Genomic DNA, 21,352 nt, shown 5'->3' with positions numbered 1-21,352 from the left:
TGATCAGATGCCCCGTTGTGCCTTCTTTGAGCACCTGTATGAAATGTCAGCCCCCACTTCCCCTTCTGCATGGTCTTCTTTCTTGTGGCCTTTACCACTTACTCCTGGGGGCCAGTCCGCCTCCCTGCCCTGGAATGCCGCCCCAGAGCTGCTCTGCCTGCCCCACTGCTGTGCCTTCAGCCCCCAGGGCAGGGCCTCGGCTACAGCCCACACAGGCTGCACTTGCTCAGTCCACAACACCTGCCTTTTGCCTGGATCACAGAATCCTGTGTGTGGAGCTGAACTCCACATCCTAAGTGATAGCGTGGCCCCAAAGTTGGAGGAATGGAGGTACAGTTTTCTTGACTCCTCCTTCCCTTTCTCCCCTGCTGTAAAAACTGAGCGGAGGTAGTGGAGGTAGCAGGCAAAGATCAACTTGTAACTGCTAACGGAAAGAATTTCACTTCAAACAGTCCTATTTACATCACGTGGCTTACTTTATCTCTTTTCAAGTCACAGCTCTATTGAGATAGAAGTCCTGTTCTGTAAAATGTGCCTTTACGGTGTTAGGGGGTGTTCGGTGTTTTCAGAGTTGGGCAACCCTTACCTCCTGAAGAAACCCTGCACCCTTTGATGGGCAACCCCTTCCCCCATCCCCCCAGCTCTCCCAGTCTGAGGCAACTACTCATGCACTTTCTGTCCCTGTAGGCCGTCATCTAGTAGGTGGGCTTCGGGGACTAGTTTCTTTCACTGGGCATCATGTTCTCAAGGTCCATCCGTCTTGTAGCAGGTCGTTTCTTTTTCTGGCTGGATGATGCTCCGTGCTGTGGGTGGGTTTTGTTTATCCATTCATCAGCTGATGGACACCGGGATTGTTTCTGCTTTCAGGCTGTTGTGAATACTGCTGTTTGCACGTTCATAGGAGAGTTTTTGTGGGCACGTGCGTTTTCAGTTCTCTGGGCTGTATACCCAGCAGGAGATCCGCTAGGGCATATGGTAACATTAACTTCCTAAGGAAGAGCCAGACTGTTCCCCAGAGAGGCTGTACCATGTTACATTTCCACCAGCAGCCTATGGTCCAATTTTCCCGCATCCTCAACCCTTGTGACTGTCTTTTTGATGATAGCCAAGCTAGAGGGTATGAAGTAGGATTGATTCTTTATCCCTACTTACAAGAAAACAAAAACAAAAACCTGTGTCCTGTGCAGTGACCACCACCTGCCACAAGAAAACAAACACACACCTTTTTCTCCGCAGCTGAAACAGAACCTCACGAGGGAAAGAGGAAAGTGGAATCTCTGTGGCCTATCTTCAGGATCCATCACCAAAAAACGCGGTATATTTTTGACCTCTTTTACAAGAGGAAAGCCATAAGCAGAGGTAATGAACTCAATTCTCTCCGCTCACCAGCTTGAGTAGCTTTCACATTTACTTAATGGTTCCTGTTCTTGCAACCTCAGCAACTGTCAGTTTTCTTATTGGTAAAAAACGTGGGGAGGGGTCAGCGTTGGCTATTTAGTCTTTTTAGTGAAGAGTAGTGATGGGCTGGGGCGGGGGCAGCTTTGTGATACGATGGTGTGATGCCCTTTCCCTTTCTCTTGACAGAACTCTACGAATATTGCATTAAAGAAGGCTACGCAGATAAAAATCTGATAGCAAAGTGGAAAAAGCAGGGCTACGAGAACTTATGCTGCCTGCGCTGCATTCAGACCCGGGACACCAATTTTGGAACAAACTGCATTTGCCGGGTCCCCAAAAGCAAGCTGGAAGTGGTAACGTCTCTACCCCTGTAATGTCTGATGATCGAGTTTGAGGTCACTTTTTCAGTCCCGAAATCTGCCCTAGTTGACGGCAGGGGACTGAACACGGTTTTGCTGGCTGGCCTGCTGGCCACGCCCCGGGGGAGTGAGTCCCTTTCCTATGCAGTCCATGCTGGGCAGCGTGGTAGCTGCTGTGTGTCAGGTCTGGGGGCCAACTCCGCTGCACCCTTGGGCAAGCAATTACTGAATTCCTTCCTCACGGGAAGTGGGAGTGAAGACACCCGCCCCCAAGGTGGTGGGGAGGGCCGAGTCGGGGGAGCTCAGGCCGTCAGCAGGCCTCCTGCCCTTCCCCTCCCATGCTCTCCCCAGGCACGCTTTTCTCCAGGCCTCCTCCTCAGATGTATTATGTGGCATTTCTTCTGTCAGACCTTTGTTCTAAAACTTACTGGGGAGCTCGGGAATGGTGCTGCATATGCAGCCGCTGAGCTGACAGTGTCAGCCTCTCCGGAGTGGAAGTGCAGGGGGAGGGAGGCAGTTCCTAGGACATTGGCTGTCGTGGCCTTTGAGGGCAGCCCCTTGGCTGACCATGGTGGGCCGAGCCAGGCGGTCAGGCCGGGCTGCCCACCTCCCCGGTGGCCACCTTTCACACAGGTGCCTCATCACCAGTCCCTTGCAGACCAGTTCTAGTTTGTAGAGCTCTGGGCCAAGGGCTTTACCTCAGCAGGCAGCTCTGTCTCCCTGAATCGTCTGTGAAGTCAGGGAGGAGTGAACATCAGATGAGGGCCCAAGGACATCAGATTCTCCCCTGAAGAATCTGGGTGCTGGTTTCCAGGTGGGGGCAGGGAGAGGCGGTAGAGTGGCAGAAGTCACCACACCCCCTTCACCCCGGGATTCTACCGTGGCATTTGGTCATGGGTGTTGCCCCAGCCCTGTGGCCAGAGTAGAGCCTGCTTTTGTCACCATCTGATCTTGAGCGTTTAGGTAAGGGTCTTGTTCCTCCAAAAAAGAGAACAAATGAAATTATACATAAACCACTGCTCTAGGCCCTTCTGTTGGGCAGGCTCTCAGCCGGACATCCGGGCACACCCGGCCCAGGGGACAAGACTCTTCTGCTGCCATTCAGATTCCAGTGCATTCCTCTGCCCCTGTGCCTCTACTAGAACGTTCCCCAGCCCAGAGGCCCTGAGCCCCCTGAGCAGTAGGGGACGCACTTCCAGCTCACTGCAGGGTAGCTTATGCTCACTTCACGGAACAAGAATCATTCAGACTTTTTTCCCTTCTGGGCGCCAGGACGTACAGTGACTGTATAAATTAAATGCACAGAGGTGTAGCTTCAGTGTCGGCATCTGTCACAGAGGACTTTGTGAGGAGTGTCCTGTAGATAGTGAATGTCTGGTTGCAACCCTTGTTGGGGGCAGGGGAGTGGCCCATGGCAGGAGTGTAGCATCTCAGCTGTCCTCTGTTTCAGGGCCGGATCATCGAGTGCACGCACTGTGGCTGCCGGGGCTGCTCCGGCTGAGGCCCTTAGGCCCTGACCCCTCTTCACCCTGAACTTTGGACTTCATGGGTTTCTGCCTGTCGCGCCACCCCCTTTCCCAGGAGCAGCTCTTCTCGCAGAGCAGTGCTCCTGGCCTGAGTTGGAGTACGGTCTCTACGTGTAAAGGCTTTGGTGTTTCTCAGCTGTGATTTATAGAAATAAAATTTTTAAACCTTCTGCATCCAGCATTTATTCTGTCCGAGAGCCAGCAGTCTGTGGACCCCAGTGTGCGAGTGCCAGGCCCTAGAATCCGGTCCCCTTGGGCCTCCATCCTGATTACCTTGTAGATGCTGTGTGACTGTGAGCAAGTTCACTTTCCTCATCACTGCAGGGACAGCCCCCTCCCAGACAAGGATGACCAGAGATGGTGTGTTAAGGTGGGCCAGGCTGCTCTCGGACCTGCCATGAACTTGTCAGGCACCCTGGGCCCAGCGTGTGTCCTCATACCAATGCCTGCAAAACGCTGCCGCGCTCACTCCTCGCTGGGCCCTTCCTCAGGCTTGAGGCCGCATGAGTACATGCACAGGCCTGATGTGGAGAGGCTCCTGGGGCTCCCTCAGGGCTCTGTAAACACCCATCACCTGCCTCCGAGGCCTCCGTCCACATCAGCTTCTGTGATGGGGTCTTGGTCCCCCTGGTGCTTGGTCCGGAACTTCTGCCACGGGTGGGGGGTTTCCTCTGCTGGCATCACTTTCAGCCACTGCTTATAATAAGCCCGGAAGCCATCAATCTTCTCCAAGTAGGTGTTTTTCCCTTTGTACTATAAATGGAAAAGCACGGGGTTCAGAGGAGCCTGTAGTCACTGCATGCTACTTACGGCTCATCCCAACCCACGGCAGCCGGCTCAGGCCTCAGGGAAGCTGTTCTCATTTCTAGGTGGTTAAGGGGGAAAGGCAGGAAAACTATGGATACTCAAGTCGCTTACTGTCGAGAAACAGCTGCTGTGGGGCAGACCACGTTCCCATCTGCTAACGGTCCCTCAAAGTCAGTGCTACTGCGCTACACCCAGGGATGGCCCCCTGGCCCCCCAAGCTAGAATCGCTGGGTGCTAACACTGCCTCCACGGCCTGAGCGCCTCCCCTGTGTCCTCTCAGCACTGCTGCAGTGGTCTCGAGGGGGGGAAGAAACGGAGGAAACAAGAGGCTCGGCAGATGCTAAAACAAAGCTGGTAAAGCAATGCGTAGGAAAAAAAAAGCAGCCAAAAATATATTGAAGATAAAAACTTAGCACACGTGGACAAACAGCTGGATTCAAAAGATTTAAGAATTCCAGAAGTTGTATGTACCTAATGCAGCCTGAAAGTACATAAAACAAAATCTTGACAAGGACAGGCAGAAATAAGTCCCCGTCCTAAGGGAACAGGAGTGTGATCTAAATCCAGTAAGCTTTAGGCCTGCAGGAGGCTGGTATCTGGACTGAAACTGAGACAATGCCCTCAGGACACTGCACCATGGGGTGGGGACAAGTCCACTAACTAGAAGATACTTGCAACGTGGAACAAAACATGAGTATCCGGAACACACGAAGACCCCTGAAGAACCGGTAAGGAAAGACCAACCGCTAGCTGTTCAGATGCCCAGTTATGCCCTCTGCCTGGCGCAAGCTCTGCTGCTGTCTCCCGGATTCTTACTGAGCCCCCAAAATGGCCCTCACACGTTGCACCTCCCCACTGGGATGGTGTTCCTCCAGGCCACAGCTGCCCTGGGGGCGCTCAGCATAGGGGAATCCCATGGGCCCTAGATCCAAACCCCCTAAGCCTGCGATCCTCAGCACAAGAGGGAGAGAAGTGGCCGTTACAAAGCAGACTATCGCGGCCAGGCTGCCACCCCCATTCACTGGACGAACAAGGGTCTATATGGGGCACCAGGCAATGGGCAGGTACCGGGGAGCCAGGTGAGCAAGGCGGTTAGTCTCCCACTCCAGGGGCTTATGGGTTTTGTGAAGGTGACAGTCACCCGTGCAGGTGTAATTACTGGCTGTGAAACACAGTGAAAAGGAACAGCGCTGGATATGAGGGGCAGGAGGGAGCAGCAGGGCATCCCTGAGAATGAGCCGTCCAAGCTGAGATGGGTGAGGTGCCAGTTACGGGAATCGGGGATTCAACTCAAGGCAGAGGGAATACAAAAACCCCGAGGCAGAAGAGGTGGTGTCATACAGAATGACGGAAGGTCAGTGGGACTGACAGTGAATCCAGGAAGAGTGACCAGAGATGGAGTGGGCCACAGGGACTCATGGGCTGTGGTTTAAGGAATTTGGGATTTCTCCTAAGAGAAGACACTGACAGTTTAAAGCAAGGGAGTTCCAGCTCCGGGAGGCCAGACCCCCGGGGGGGTGGGCAGGGGGAGGCAGGGCAGTTAAAGAGAAGACAGGCGAGTGAGAGGTTGGCACACACACCCGATCAAAGGAGGGCGGGTACTGGGCAGCAAACTCCAGCTGGCGGATGACCACCTCATTCACCGGGACCCTGTTCTGCCTCATGTCCTTCAAGATGTCAATGAGATAGGTGTAGTCCAGTTTCTTGAGGGCCGCGTTGATGAGGGTGCTGTAGATGTGGGTGTTGGGGGTCATCTGGGATTTCTGCAACAGCACAGACATACGATCAGCGAGGTGATGGCAGCCACTGGGACAAAGCAGCCCTCTGGGTGCGTCAGGCCATTCAGGCCTGCTCTGCAGACCAGCCACCAGGCCGAGATGGTCTGAACCTGGTGCCAACGATGGGCTGTACACCCCACTCCAAAAGGAAAGCACACGTGCCCTGCACTGTAGGTCCATCCCACCCAACCCTGGGGACCATACACCTTCCCTGGCCTGAAGAACTTGCTCAGAGATCAACGGACCCAGGCAGTAAAGCACGCGCAGGAAACTGCCTCCTCGGGTCTTATCTGTGGGTTTACTACAATCCCTGCCCCCAGAACGCTGAAAACACCCTGCTCTAGTCATGCCTCCCATCCCTCCAGAGTCAGGGCCAAAACCTGTTCCTCCCCACTACCTCTCCCCCCTGCAACCCCCTTCAAGACTCTAACACCCCGTTTTCAATGCCAGATCCTGAAGCAACTATCAGAGTCTACTTCCTCTCCAGTTGGGCCAGTGACCATTCTACACTTGAAGCTAGAGCGACCCCACTCTCCCTGCCTCCATGCACATTGTTTGGGCTGTCTGGGTGCAGAGGCCTGGGGGTTCAGGAGGGCCTAGCTTTCTCCTTGAGCACCCCAGGTTAGCACAATGGGTCCCTCCCCCCAGGCCTGGACCCACTCACCTTCATGTCTGCAAGCAGCTGCAGACCATCCCTTGGCCTGTGGCACCCGATGGCCAGGTTGCAGAAGGTCTGCAGGTTGGGGACAATGCCCCTCTTTGCCAGGAGTGGCAGCAGTGCCTGTGGGGACAGAGACGGCATCCCTGGAAGCTGTGACCCACCAAGCCTGGCAGGAGTCTTCTCAGTTGAAGGCTGTGGCTGGCTGGAGACCTCGGGGGCACAGTTCTGCTCAGAGGCCTCACCACTCCCTCCGGGACCACACTGGATGGGGGTCTCAGCCTGGCTTGCAAGCACCCAGCTCCCTGGAATTTAGCCGCTCTGCGAGGACACCCTGCCTTCCAGACCATCTCCACCACGCCAGCCCCCTGCCCCGAGGCCCCTCATATTCCCGTGCCTCTCTGCTCCCCTGCTGGCCGTCCATCCAGCACTCGGCCCTTCAACGTCAACTGAGCACCAGTGGTCTCCCAGGCCCCTGGCCCCACAGTCCAGGGTGGGAGGCAATGCCAACAACAGCGTGGGATGTAAAGCTGAGGCTGTGGGGGCTTGGGGGTGAGCAAGAAGATGCCCTCGTGGCCCGGCTGGCTCAGGGAGGGGCTCTGTTGTGTTCGGCTAGTCTAGAGGAAGGCGTGCTCTGCACTGAGGCCCTGAAGGCCGAGGCTGTGTCCCTGTCACCTTTGATGCCCACAGGAGCCCAGCTCAGTGCTCTGACCAAAAAGCCATCACACAGACACATGGACAAAATCGCATGAGGGCTCTGGTGTCCCCACCTGTGGCATGGGGGTAGCCTTATACAGGCAGAGCCTTGTGGTGTGGTCAGTGGAGTGAGGAATGGATGGGAAGCTCTTCAAACAGCATCTAACACAGAGGGCTGTATCAGTGTGTGTGTGTGTGTGTGCGCGCGCACACGCACGTGTGTTGGGGAGTGTGGCCAAAGGGTGGGGACACTCCCAAGCCACCAGGCTCTTAGGCCACAGGTCCCATGGCCCCTGCATGCCTTGTGCTCCTCAGGCGGTGTGAGGATGTCTGGGGTCTCCCTACACTCATCGGTGAGCTCCTCGGTGAGGAGAGGCAGCGCAGCTGGCCGCTTCACCCCTCCATTCTCAGCTCTGCCCAAGCCCAGGCCCAGAACGGAGGCTTTAGTCCGTCAGCTCACCTACCGCAGGAATGGGTGACGCCCCCTGCAGGGCAGCCAGGTCCTGCAGTCAGAAGGTCTGAGGAGGGAAGGAGGAGGGGCCCCAGCCTTGAACCTGGTGCCTCCCAGCCCCTCACCTTTGCCCCCTCCAGATCACCAGACTTGCTCTTCTTCCTCATCAGGGTGTTGAAGAACGTCACGTCGGCTTCCACCTGGTACGTGTCCAGGACGGTCAGCAGTGAGGACTCCGAGGGACTCCCAGGCGCCACCACCTCAGCCAGCAGCGTGAGGGTTTTGATGTTGGGTCGGAGCCCGTGCTCTTCCATCTTGCCCAAGAAGCCCTCCAGGCCCCCCATCAAGGCCAGCCTGTCAGCTGGGGTGGTTACAGTCCCAAAGGAGACCACGGCTGGGGGTACTGCTCCCAAGGTCAGGAGGTTGGCCTCCAGCCCGCAGGGAGAAGGTTCTGGGGCCAAGGAAGTGAGAGCCACCTTGTGGTCGGGCTCTGTGTTTGTTTCCACCTCAGGCTGGGCCTTGCTGGGGGCTCTGGCTTCGAGAGGCTCTGGCAGGCTCTCAAGCATCTGAGAAGATTCCAGAAACAGCTGCCTCTCCAAGGCCTCCACATGCAGCCTGACTGACACGCCATCGCCCACCCGGGCCCGGGCTCTCCTCCTTGCCCGAAACCCACGTGCCAGGGGCTGGAGCATGACTGTCTCCTCCCTGGGCCTCAGGAGCAGTGCTGAGGCCACCTCTGGGTCCCCCAAGCCGCAGTCTCGAGCTGCCCCCAGGAGTAGGTTGTAGCCATGCTGGCTCGGCTGGAGCCCCAGACTCAGCATCTGTCTCCATACCTGCCGGAGAGAGACAAGGTTGGCTCCGAGACCCTTCTCAGAAGAGCCTTCAGCAGAGCAGACACAGGGAGTCAAGCATGCTCGGCAGGTGCAAGGGGCACTGGAAGGAGCCGGACAGCATCGAACCCAACGCCAGGCTCTAGAGAACTAAGAATCCTAAGGATCTGAGGACGCCCTGGGAGACCTCATGGGGGTGCTACTCCTTTCCTCTCTAGCTCACCCCTAAACTGTTCTCCCACTTTCATCTCTCTGCCCTCTCCCAGGGCCCCTGTACTGGGAACAGACTCTCCCTGGGTCTCTGCCCACCTTCTCTGCACTTCTCTGGGGAGGGACGATCACAGAGGCTAGGTTCTGGAAGAGTCTAGGCTGACTCAGGAACCGGATTCAGCAGCACTTCCTGAGCTCCCACTGTGGGCTCTGCCTCATGCAGCCTCTGGGAAGGACGAGAGCACAGGGTAGGCACAGCGGAAGGCAGCTCAGCGAGGAAGAGCGCCTCCCAAACTGGACGCCCGAGCAGTCCCGTCTCCTATTGAGAAGAAATCATTTTCACCCCACAGCACGGTGCCTAGCACAGTATACGCTCCACAAAGGACCGCTCTGATCCCGTCTAGGTCCCTCTGACACCCAGACCACGCCATTTCTAAGATGCCAGGAGATGCCACACAGGGCTCACTGGTCACACTGGATTCTTGGTCTGTGGGCTCAAAGGGCAGCCACATTCAGGGGGACAAGACCTCACATCCAACTTCCTGTCCTCGTCACAGGTTAAGTGCACAGACAAGGCAGGGGCTGGTCAGGCCCAGGTGGGTACAGCCTGCAAAAGGTCCGCTGAGCATCAGATGGAGTCTTAAGGAGGGCAAGGGTCTCAGCAGGCACCTTCATGGGAAAATATGGACAGAACTGAGGTTTAGCAGGGCTTCGGACTCTAGGAGTCAGACGGACCTCGGTTCAAATCCCAGCTCTCCTTAATAACTGCGGACCTTAGGCCAGCTACTTAACCTCCGTGAGCCTCACTTCCCTTGTCTGTGAAACACGGCTGACGCTGCCTAGCTTGAGCAGCTGAGTAAGTGCACGACACAAACCAGCTATCAGCATTACAGACTGTTTCTAACTAGAACAGCTCTAGAACGGGGATCTAGATCTCGGCTGATTTTCACTAGAAAGCTACTGCTTCCAGAAGACAGGCAAGCATCCGTCCAGGGCTGTCCCAGATCACTGGGGCTCAGCCTCCACGTGGGTCAATCACCTGGGGGTCTTGCTGAAATGCCAATCGGGACACAGCAGGACCACGGTGGGGCGGAGACCCTGCTTTTCTGACAAGCCCCCAGGTGAGGCTGATGCTGCCGGTCTGTGGGAGCCACTTTAAGATGGAGGGCCCTAGGTGAGCTCCGGCTCCTTCCCACCTGTGGTACCGTTGCTAATACCGCCACCCCACAGGACTGGGGGCGGGGGAGGTTCTCTCTGGGGATCTGAGGTGGAATCAGAGCAGGGTGTCTCAACTCTGATGTCCGGGAGAACCGCCCAGGACTACATGCAGACCCCTGGGCCCCATGTGCAGAGATGGTGAGTGGGGGCCCATGGGAGGCGGGCCCAACAACCACTCTGGGTAAGACCATAAGCTTTGCTAATCTGAGCTAGCTGTCCAGAAGGCCACTTGGCGAGGGCAAGAGTGTGGGCTGTGTCCTCACTTGGGGGCAGCCACGCAGCCTCCGAGGGCCTCCTCCCCCTGCCATCTGGAGAACGGTGGGCAGCAGTGTGCTTCGCAAAGGCCAAATTATTGCCAACATAAATCCACCCAGCACGCGGCAGTCACAAGTGCCCAAATGCACACGTGATCATCATTTGTGGCCGACACGGGTGCACAGGGGAAGGGGGGCAGCAAGAGAGGCAGGAAGGCAGAGCTGGGAGGGACAGACCTGCAGGGCATATCGGAAACCTGTCTTCTTGTCCTGGATGCAGCCCATGAGCAGGTAACTGAAGGTCTCCTCTGTGACTGCATGTCCTTTCTGGACGATCTCCTGGAGGAGGGAGTGGAGGCCACGGTGAGAACCTGTGGCAGAGCCCAGGGCCCGACGGGTCTGACTCAGGGCAGACAGTCCTGCGGCAGGCCCCAGGCCGTGTACCTGGGGCAGGCGGGACCTGAATCTGGCTCTAGGGTGTCTGGGAACCAGCTCCTGAGCAGAGCTGTTCACCTGCTGCCTGCATTCCCTGCCCCTCTCCTTCCTTCCAGGCTGCTCTTCCTGGCTGATGCCATCACTTCTGGGTAGCCACTCTGCAAAGACCGTGCCAGCAGCCACTTTTAGGCCCTGTGCCCAAGACACTGGGACCACAAAGAGCTGGCTTCAAGTCCCAGCTTTGCCCACTTGTGAGCGTGGGCAAGGCAGGAGGCTCCCCGGTCCCAGCCCCATCTGTCACGGGCATGACCTACCTCAGAGGGTGTCTGGAACAGCCCCACAACAGAGTGTGGTGTCTGTCCATGGCACGTGCTCGTGTACTTGTTACCCCTGGCCTCCCTCGGACCTGTCAGGGTTGGCCACGGCCTTCTTGAAACGTTCTTCCACCTCTCGGCCCCTCAGGAGATCCTCCTTGAGCCTCTCCTCCTCTGTCTGTCTTGTGAGCTTGGCTGTTCCCACACTACCCCACCACTGCCACTCTCCCGTCCCCACCTCTGTCGCCAACCCTGCCACCTCAGTGAGGTGGTTTGTTTGTTTGTTTAAGATTTTGTTTATTTATTTGACAGAGAGAGAGACAGCGAGAGAGGGAATACAAGCAGGGGGAGTGGGAGAGGGAGAAGCAGGCTTCCTGCTGAGCAGGGAGCCCTACACAGGCTCCATCCCAGGACCCTGGGATCATGACCTGAGCTGAAGGCAGACACTTAACTGATGGAGCCCCCCAGGCGCCCCTCTCAGTGAGGTTTTAGTTCGTGCTCCCTCCTCCTGGACAATCACAGCTGTCTCTTAACTGGTCCCTCTCCCCCACCAGCCAGAGTGACCTGCATAAAATATCAGTGGCATCTCTGGACAGGTCAGAGGCCTATCAACCACACCGCCCTCTTCTGGAAGCTTCAACTACCTGCCTCTCACAGGGCACCCTTTGGAGGGATCCGTCTCTCTCAAGGAACTCTCCAGGCTTGAGACCCCAGGATCCTGCCTCTCCTGCCAGCTCAAGCAGCCAACCCAGGGTCTGGTCAAAGGCTGCTGTGCACCATGCGGTGCCTGGACAGCTCATTAGGTCGTCTCTCCTGTCAGGAGGAGTGGGGGAACCTCATTACGTGCAGTGAGAAAATGCGTCAGTTAGCAGTGGAAAAAGCGAGACAGAACTTAAGAGCAGATAGCAAGTGTGCCCATGAGCCTGAGGGAAGACAAAGCTGCCAAGGGCGTGCTGAGGTTCTCCCAAGGTTTGGTCGTGGGGACCTAGAGCCTTCCTGTAGGTGTTACCTCATGTTTGTCTCCCTCCCCACCCTGAGAGGGCAGAACCACCAGCCCACTCGTGCTCCTCCCTGCTTAAACCCCCTCACTGTCTCCTCTGAAACTGGGAATAAAAACCCTCCTTACAGCTGGACGGTAAAAGAAGCCACAGGGGGCACATGGGTGGCTCATCTGGTCCTGATCTCAGCTCAGGTCTTGATCTCAGAGTTAAGAGTTCAAGCCCCGAATGAGCTCCAAGCTCCAACACGGAGCACAATTTTAAAAAAAGAAAAAGAAAACAGGGGTGCCTGGGTGGCTCAGTCGGTTAAACGGTTGCCTTCAGCTCGGGTGATGATCCCAGGGTCCTGGGATCGAGCCCCACATCGGGCTCCCGGCTCAGTGGAGAGCCTGCTTCTCCCTCTCCCTCTGCCTGCCACTCTGCCTGCTTGTGCTTTGTGTGTGTCTCTCTGTGTCAAATAAAAAAATAAAATATTTAAAAAAAATAAAAAAGAAAGAAAGAAAAAAGAGGCTTTGGGCCAAAGGGTCCTCAAGGGCGAAAGCCCTGACACAGCCAGGCCCCTGCTCAGCACTCCCATGTGCCCCTCCCCTGCTTCCCTCAAACCTGGCACCTCCTGGAAACCAAGGAGTTTTGTTCCCACTGATCTCGCTGAGCAGGAGGCCTTGGGGCGCTATGAAGCCCCGCCCCTCACTGCGGCACCAAGGAACCCCACATAACAAGTCACAGCATACAGAGCCCACTGCCATCCTAGGGGCAGGACCTCCTTTATCTGTCAGACTGAGGCCTCTGAGCATTGCTGAACCCGAGCCTGACTCCTTATCAGCCCCTAAAGCCTCCCGTGAAGGACACAGAGAGCCCCAGCCTCACAGCCGCCGCGTGGGACCGACCCCCTGTAGGGCACCCTCACCTTGAACACATCAAGGCACATCCTAAGGTCTGCACACCTGGCAGCCATCTTCAGCAGCGCATGGTACGTTTTCAAGTTGAGCTGGAAGTTTTGGGCCCGCAGCTGCTGCCGGAGCTTCAGGGCGCTCTGCAGAGCAGAGTCCTTCCAGGGGGACTCGGCGCAGACGTTGAACAGGGCTGTATAGGTGGCATCTGAGGGCTCCAGGTCCCGCTTTTTCATCTGCGGAGATGGGAAGACACCTGGAGGCGGCTCTGGGGTCAGCCGGACACATAGGTGACAGCTGACTGGAGGGAAAGCTAGAGAGGACCCCGCTCCTGCATTAAACAGGCCCACTAGCAGGGCCAGTGCTAAGGCGGGGCTGAGTGGTGTGTCCGAGCCTCCTTCTCCCAAACCCTGCCTTGGCCTGAGGGCCTCTGAAAACGGACACTGCATCCAGACGCACCAAGGAAAGAGTCATCCTCAACACGGCCATCAGCCCACTGCGGGCCGGACAGGGTTTTAGCAGGATCCTCCTGCTGCTCCCAGGTCACCCCGACTCTTAAGACCCAAACAGTGGATCTGGTCTGGGAAAAGGCAGGAGGAGACCATCTAACTCCAGCTCCAGACTTTACTAACTGAGGGGTCATGGGCCAATTAGTTCCTTATTGGGAAAATGCGGATGATACCGGCTCCCTGAAAGGCTGTCGCAAGGGTCAGCTAGGAGAGTGGCCCCCAGACCAGCATGTCACTGCAGGAGCATGTCACTGCAGCACATCTCAGGACACCCCGTGTCCCCCGGCCCTGCAGAGTCACAAACCACAGGGTGAGGCTTCCGCTCTGCTTCTGAAACCCTCCGGGTGACGGAGCAAGCTGGAGTCTGAAAGCTCCCGGGAAAGCCACGTGCTAATACAGGGATCAGCTGAGTGACGGGTATTTGAAAACTTTCTTTACTGACTTTGCAGCTTTGGTATAAATCTGAAATTGTTCCAAAACATAAAGTTTATTGAAAAAAAAAAAAAAGCAACAAATCGATAGAGAATAACTTAAGAAAGAGGGACCTGCGCTTCTCTGAGGTGACAGGTAGCAAGTCACTCAAGGATGCTCCGGAATGTGCGGAAACGCTGCGACCACACCGTGAACTGAGAACCACGGGAAACGCCCCCTGGTACCAGCCGCCCCTCACTTAGCACCTGAACGCTTTTCTGCTGGTCAAGGAAGCCCCCTGCCGTTCTCCACCAGGGCGTTTCATGAGATCTGTTGGAGGATACGTCAGTTTATCATTTGTAACCACAATTCCTCCCCCTTGCTTCCAGCCAGAGACGATCCAGCCTCGAGCACATGCATCGCGAATGACAAGAAGTCTCGCTGGGATGAAGGATGAACCCAGTTCCTGGCAGCAAGAGAGGACGGGGTGACTCCTACTAGAGCCTGCTATCTTCTTAGACAAAGCTCTTTCCTGACTCACAGAGGAAATAGCTTCCTGGCTCTGAGAACAGTAAGCACAAGAAGTGGGCAACTATAAAACGAAACCATCTTCCAAGATGAATAAAAGTTCTTTTTCAGAGGACCAGCTTTGGAAGCCAAGTGTTCATGTGTGTCCAGTGTGGGGAGTAAGGGTGAGAGGACGTGAACACACCATAGACAGCGGAGAAGGAAGGGGGCGCGTGGGGCCTGCTGTGGTCAAGGAAGGTCATGTAATCATGCAAGATCACCTCCACTTTACAGAGGATGAAACAGAGGCCAGGAGGTTAGTCTGGCTGCAGTAATGCACGCACGTGACATCCTACCACGCGAGCCAGCTCTCTCTGCCTCTGAAGCCCAGGCTCTCTGGAGCCTGGCCCTCCCCCTTCTGGCCCTGGGGCCCCCCCACTTACATCATTGTAGAGCCGGAAGGCCTTCTTCAGGTATCCGGCCCGCCCGCAGCCCCCGATCAGCACCGTGTAGTTGCACTCGAGGGGCTGGAGTCGCTCCTCCTTCAGCATCTGCCGCTCAAACAGGTCCAGGGCCTCGGCCAACTGGAAGGAAGGGAACATGGGAGGAGGCTCAGGGCAGCCTCTGAGACCCTCAGCAGAGGGAGCAAGACTGAGAGGCCCTCCTGGGCCTGCCCAGGAGCCACACAGCCGCCCTGGGCTTCTGCCACCAGCCTCTTGGTCCCTGTGCTCTGCAGTAAGGTAACTTCGTGGTGGCCAGGAAGAAAAGCCCACTAAACTCCCACCCCCTATGAAGGCTCTTGGCCCCACTGCCATGGCTGCCTTCCCTCCAGCCAGACGATGAACTCCCTGAAAGCAGCACCATCCATGTCTTTGCCTCTCTGTGGGCCTACAGTAGAGCCAGAGCCTGGCTCTCAGGAAGTCCTCAGAAAATGTTAATTCTGCAAATCCTGGGATCTGTCCTGCCCTTGCTTTCTGGCTGACCCCACCCGTAGTGCCAGCCCTCTGGTTCGAAGCGGGAATGGGAGACTGCATTCTGCCAAGGTTGGTGAGCACACTCAGGGCCACTGTGCTGCACGATCGCAGGGGGCCATTCATAGAAACAGACTCCTGCGGAGGCACAAGACAGCAGCCCCAAGGGACTAGCTTCCACTGGCTGCAAATCCCTTTGGCCCACAGTCGTCTCTACCCCATCCCTACTCCTTACACCATCCCCTTTAAGTCCTCGGTTCACGCTTTTACAACTTCAATTTTTTTTTTTTTCATCCAGTGGTTCAACCAGTAATGACTGAATCCTGCAAGGTCTATGTGCTAGGGGTACAGCTGTGAACAAGAGGGAGCTCCTTTGTGGAACGCCATCTTCTAGTGCGGAAAGACAGACGCCAAGTGAGAAAACTAAGACAAAAAAAATATTGTGTCAAATGGTGTTAGGTTTTTTTGTTTTTGAAGATTTTATTTATTTGAGAAAGAGAGAGAGAGAATGAGAGGGGAGAAGTTCAGAGGGAGAAGCAGACTCCCCGCAGGGCCAGGAGCCTGATGCGAGACTCAATCCTGGCACTCAGGGATCATGACACAAGCCAAAGGCAGTCACCCAACCAACTGAGCCACCCAGGCACCCTGGTGTTAGGTTTTAGAACAACAAAGGAAGAAGTGCCAAAAGACGGGGATGTGAGATTCGGTTTTAGATATGACAGCCAAGCAGGGCTTCACCCAGAAGGTGACAGAAGAACAACAATCTGAAGGAGGTGAGGGAAGGAACAACACTGTCTAAGAAAACAGCCAGTGCAAAGGCCCTGAGGCAGGAGTGTGCCTGGGAGTTGGAGTTGGAGGAGCAGAGAGGAGGCCAGGATGGCTGTAGCACCGTGAGGGAAGGGGAGATAAGAGTAGAGAGGTAAGAGGCGTAAAAGGAGACCCTACAGGCTTCATAAGCTATTGTGAGGGCTTTGGCTTCTCTTTATTTCTCAACTTTTAACTACGGAATGGTTCAAACGTACACAAAAGTAAAGAGAATAGTATAACTACAATAGTTATTAACATGTGGCCATGGGGTGCTTGGGTGGCTCAGTTGGTTAAGCATCTGTCTTCAGCTCGGGTCATGATCTTAGGGTCCTGGGATCAAGCCCCGTGTTAGGCTCCCTGTGGACAGCCTGCTTCTCCCAGCCCCTCTGCAGCTCCCCCTGTCTGTGTTCTCTCTCTCTCTCTCTCTCACTCTCTGTCAAATAAATAAATAAATAAAGTCTTCCAAAAAAAAAAAAATCTGGCCAATCTTGTCCATTCATACTTTGTACTCCTGCTCCAAACTGAATTTTCTTATTTTTAACCAGGTTCCACACCAAAATTGGAGCCCAACCTGGGGCTTGAACTCATCAAGACCTGAGCTGAGATCAAGAGTAAGACACTTCACTGACTGAGCCCCTCAGGCACCCTGAAAATGAATTATTTTATTTTAAATTTTATTTATTTATTTGACAGACAGAGATCACAAGAAGGCAGAGAGGCAGGCAGAGAGAGGGGGAAGCAGGCTCCCTGCTGAGCAGAGAGCCCGATGCGAGGCTTGATCCCAGAACCCTGGGATCATGACCTGAGCTCAAGGCAGAGGCTTTAACCCACTGAGCCACCCAGGCGCCCCCTAAAAATGAATTTTTTAAAGCACATTTCCAGACATTACATCATTCATTCCCCAGATCTTCAACACAGACCTCTAAGAGATTTTTGAACATAGATGCAATGTCATTATCAACACCTAGGAAAGTGAACAGCAGTGTCATCGAACACATTATGAGTCCTGGAAGGGGGGCGCCTGGGTGGCTCAGCGGGTTAAGCCTCTGCCTTCGGCTCAGGTCATGATCTCAGGGTCCTGGGATCGAGCCCTGCATCGGGCTCTCCGCTCAGCGGGGAGTCTGCTTCCCCCTCTCCCTCTGCCTCCCTCTCTGCCTATTTGCTGTCAAATAAATAAATAAAATCTTAAAAAAAAGAAAAAAAGAAGAGTCCTGGAAGGAAGAGTAACATAATCTGCTTTAACAGGGTGGCTCTGTGCTTTGCACAGACTCGGGAGGAGGGGGTAAGGGCAGCAGGGAGCCCAGTGGCAAGTATGACAGCTGAGGCAATGAGGATAAGGCGAGGCCTGGGCTTTCAGGGGTAGCACTGTGAGAAGTGTGAGGACTGGCAACATTTTGAAGCTCCCACTGGTGAGAGAAAGAGAAGAGTTAGGGACGGCCTGAAGGCTTCTGGCCTGAGTGGATGGAATGATGGGATCGCCATTTAGTGAGATGAAGACAGTGCAGGGAAACAAGGCTGGGAACTGAACTTTCAGGCCCGTATGGGTGAGTGTAAGGGAGCTGGTGAGGTAGTAGATATACAGACCAGGAAGGCTGGGCTGGAGGTACTAACATGAGAGCTGCAACAAGGAGCGGGGCCCCCAAATGTCAGGTGGCTGGTGGATCGCCTGGCACGGCACTCGGGGTGAGTGAAGACAGAAGAGCCCTGAGCATCCAAATACTCAGAGATCAGGAAGGTAAGGCAGCCCCTCCGAAATACTGGGCTACCAGGGAAGTCGAACCAGGAATCCCAAGGTTCCCTCACCTTCCCTTCTCTGATCAGGCGTTTGCACTGGAAGAAGTACCAGTAAGGTGTGTTTCTCCGGCCCCGCCGTATCTCTGGCTCCAGCTCCGTTTCCTTGTCTTCAGCACTCTGTTCCCTGAGCCGTAGGTTATACAACTGGGCTGTTGATTTTTGGAACATTTTCCTCGAGGAGTACTTGTTGGAGAGGGTCCCAAAGCTCTCTTCTTCTTCCTCCTGAGAGGCCACGGGGTCAGGCTGGCTCAGGTCAGATCTGAGGCTGCTTGTGTTCTTCCCGTTCCCCTGGCCAAGGGGCAGCTGCGAGGGGGAGCTGCTGCAGGGTCGAGTCCGCCCCGCGGCCCTCAGCCATGCAGGCCCCTCCCTGCCTCCTGTGCATGTGGCTCCGAGAGGGTTAAGGTGCTGGAAGGCAGACAGTCCTACGGGGCGGAGTCCAGAGAAGAGCCGGGCCAACCTCGCGAGGTCCATCTCTGGCTTTCTCCTCCAGGGCCTGGCACAGGTCAGAAACATAATGAAAACTACCGGGGTCTGTAGTCCCGAAAGGCAGAAAGAAGACAGAGAAGTGGTCACAAGCCCGAGTGCTGAGGTTAGAATGCCTAGGTTCAGATTTCATTTTTGCCAAAAAACCATCCGGGAGTCCCTGAGCACTCGCCACTCTGGTCAGTCTCCTGCCCAGTGAACTGGGGTTACCTAGAACTAATGCCCACACAGCACTGTAGCAATGATCGAATGAGGCCTCCACTACACGGCGTGTGGCACGGTGTTGGCAAGTAAAGCACTCAACAGACGGAAGCTAGTGGTATTCTTAAGCTATGATCTAGGAGACCGGGCACTGAAGTTAGTGCTGAGTTTGACTCCTAGGCCCATTCTTTGACCTCCCTGTGCTTAGATTTCTTCAGCTGCAGGATGAGGACGATCCCACCAGCCTCACCACAAGGTTATAAAGATCACATGAGATGTTTTTAGTACTTCTCATTTAACAGGTATTTAAAAAATTGTAGCTATTTTAATATGTTACTAGAAAAAAAAAACAAAACACCATTCTGGGCCTCTGCACAGGGTAGTTAACTCAAGCACGCCTTTTCTGCAAAATTTGTGGATAAACGGGCTAGAGTTGTGCTGTTAATACACTAACCACTGGCCACATGCGACTACTGAACACCTAAAATGTGTCTAGTCTAAATGAAGATATGCTTTTAGTATAAATCACACACCAGATTTCGAAGATTTCATACCAAAAAAGAAGGTAAATTAAACACAATAATCTTGGGGCACCTGGGTGGCTCAGTGGGTTAAGCCTCTGCCTTCGGCTCAGGTCACAATCTCAGGATCCTGGGATCAAGCCCCGCATCCCCCTCTCTCTCTGTCTGCCTCTCTGCCTACTTGTGATGCCTCTGTGTCAAATAAATAAATAAAATCTTTAAAAAAACAAAACAAACAAACAAAAAACAAAATAATCTTTCAACATATTGAAATGATAATTTTGGGTATACCAGGCTAAAAAAAATCTAATATTAGTTTTCACAATTTGTAAGCTTTGTTTAATGCAGCTACTTGGAAATTTTAAATCATATATGCGCTTGCATTCTATTTCTACTGGACAGTGCTACGTTAGAGATCCTGGTCTGCATACCTGAAACTCTTTAATAAAAAAATATCAGGGGGCACCTGGGTAGTGGAGAGCTCAGCTTCTCCCTCTCCCTTCTGCTCTCCCTACGTGTGGTCTCTCTGTCAAATAAATAAATAAAATCTTTAAAAAAATAAAAATAAAAATAAATATCAGGGAACGCCTGGGTGGCTCAGTCATTTAAGCATCTGTCTTAGGCTCAGATCATGATCTCGGGGTCCTGGGATCTGCTTCTCCCTCTCTCTCTGCTGCTTGCTCTCTCTCTGTCAAATAAGTTAATAAATCTTAAAAGAAAAAGGAAAGAAAATGTAAAATTACATATGTGCTCATATTATATTTCTGTTAGAGTGGCAGGCCTCACCAGATGTGCAACGGTAAGGGCCCTCTGTACTAGTGTCAGCGGGGTGCTGGTCAACAGAGGTTGTCTAATACGCTCCCCAGACCTGGGTTCACAGATAGCCCAGTTCCACAGCCTGCCAGTCTCACCTTTGCACTCGGCTCAACTGCTATAAGACCCTCAGCAAGTTACTCCCCTTCCTGAGTCCCAGTTATTAATCAATCTGCAATCACTTCAGAGGTCTAGTTTTACATTTTCAAGTAGACACATTAGATAAAGTGCTTCTTTTTTTTATTTTTATTTTTTTAAATATTTTATTTATTTATTTGTCAGAGAGAGAGAGGAAGAGAGAGTGAGCGAGCACAGGCAGAGGCAGAGGGAGAAGCAGGCTCCCTGCCAAGCAAGGAGCCCGATGTGGGATTCGATCCCAGGACGCTGGGATCATGACCTAAGCTGAAGGCAGCTGCTTAACCAACTGAGCCACCCAGGCGTCCCAGTGCTTCTTTTTTTAAAAAAAAAGATTTTATATTTATTTGACAGACAGAGATCATAAGTAGGCAGAAAGGCAGGCAAAGAGAGAGGGAGAAAGAGACTTCCCGCCGAGCAGAGATCCCAATGCGGGCTCGATCCTAGGACTCTGGGATCATGACCTGAGCCCAGCGCAGAGGCTTAACCCACTGAGCCACCCAGGCGCCCCTAGACAAAGTGCTTCAGTGCATTAAATGAAATGCACCGCATTGCAAGAAAAAAACCCAATGATATTGAAATAAGTGTCAAGACGTTAAAAAAAAAAAAACAAAACCTCCTATACTAGTACACATGATGCTTTTTTGACGCTTTAATACCAAGATCCTGCCATCCTGTCACAGCAGTGACTAATATAAATGATAGCTTGTGGTAGCTACAGGCACTCCGTCTCTAACCATCATTTACACTCATCACCATTAGAAACCCGACTTAGGGACGCCTGGGTGGCTCACTGGGTTAAGCGTCTGCCTTCCACTCGGGGTATGAGTCCAGGGTCCTGCGATCGAGTCCCGCATCCGCTCCTTGCTCAGCGGGGAGCCTGCTTCTCCCTCTGCCTGCAGCTCTCCCTGCTTGTGCTCTAACAAATAAGTAAATAAAATCTTAAAAAAAAAAAATCACGACTTAGTTCAGGGCGCTGTTAACGCTACTCCGTCAGTCACGGAAGGAAATGCTCATTTCACACCAAGAAAACTAAAGGTGCAATTTTCTTTCTACCCAAGTTCCTCAACCTGCCCAAGCTAATAACCCCTGAATTAGAGACGCGCCGCCGCTGTCCTCTCTGGGGCACCCGCCCCTCCCTAGACGCTCCCCGGGGCGCTCTGGCCAGCCCGACCCCCTCCACACTGGCCTTTGGAGCCTTGGTTGTCTCACTAGACGTCCGACCCCAGCTGCGACACTCCCTGTCCGGACTCCCGCCCCCATGTCACCCCCAGTCCCGCTCCGCGTCACCCCGCCGCGTGGCCCCCACTCCCGCTCCAGCCTCACCGCGCGGCGGACCAGGCTCTCCTTCCCAAGGACCTTCTGGTAGGCGCGCGCC

The 21,352-nt window shown here is 54.2% G+C and overlaps 2 protein-coding genes across 2 annotated transcripts in view; one reads left to right on the top strand and one right to left on the bottom strand.

Annotated features, from left to right (window-relative positions):
- BUD31 (BUD31 homolog) overlaps window positions 1-3,457 on the top strand; it is a 7,399-nt gene extending 3,942 nt beyond the window's left edge. Inside the window, exons 4-6 of the mRNA XM_080831115.1 lie at window positions 1,237-1,359; window positions 1,585-1,751; window positions 3,208-3,457. Of these exons, the coding sequence (XP_080687241.1) occupies window positions 1,237-1,359; window positions 1,585-1,751; window positions 3,208-3,258 (341 nt within the window). The 3' untranslated portion in view covers window positions 3,259-3,457. The remainder of the gene's footprint in view (window positions 1-1,236; window positions 1,360-1,584; window positions 1,752-3,207) is intronic.
- LOC308359792 (pentatricopeptide repeat-containing protein 1, mitochondrial-like) lies at window positions 3,446-21,352 on the bottom strand. The gene is made up of 9 exons (XM_080831109.1): window positions 21,301-21,352; window positions 17,831-18,314; window positions 14,693-14,833; window positions 12,840-13,058; window positions 10,423-10,524; window positions 7,799-8,506; window positions 6,533-6,649; window positions 5,671-5,853; window positions 3,446-4,036 (listed from the first exon to the last, which is right to left on the bottom strand). Exons 2-9 carry the CDS (start codon window positions 18,290-18,292, stop codon window positions 3,854-3,856), a joined length of 2,115 nt encoding a protein of 704 aa, XP_080687235.1. The 5' UTR covers window positions 18,293-18,314; window positions 21,301-21,352; the 3' UTR covers window positions 3,446-3,853.

The sequence above is a fragment of the Martes martes genome, assembly GCF_963455335.1.
Source record: "Martes martes genome assembly, chromosome: 18".
Taxonomy (NCBI): domain Eukaryota; kingdom Metazoa; phylum Chordata; class Mammalia; order Carnivora; family Mustelidae; genus Martes; species Martes martes.
Note: the sequence above shows the minus strand (reverse complement) of the source record. Positions and strands in the feature narration are given on the sequence as shown.

What these genes read in the sequence shown, in the direction of transcription:
- LOC308359792 (XM_080831109.1), bottom strand. Translation starts at nt 18,292, where the DNA reads ATGGACCTCGCGAGGTTGGCCCGGCTCTTCTCTGGACTCCGCCCCGTA. An exon ending in CCTTCCGGCTCTACAATGAT is followed by an intron (nt 13,059 to 14,692) that starts GTAAGTGGGGGG and finishes CCATCTCCGCAG; the next exon opens with ATGAAAAAGCGGGACCTGGA. An exon ending in ACCCGCCCTCCTTTGATCGG is followed by an intron (nt 4,037 to 5,670) that starts GTGTGTGTGCCA and finishes TTCCATTTATAG; the next exon opens with TACAAAGGGAAAAACACCTA.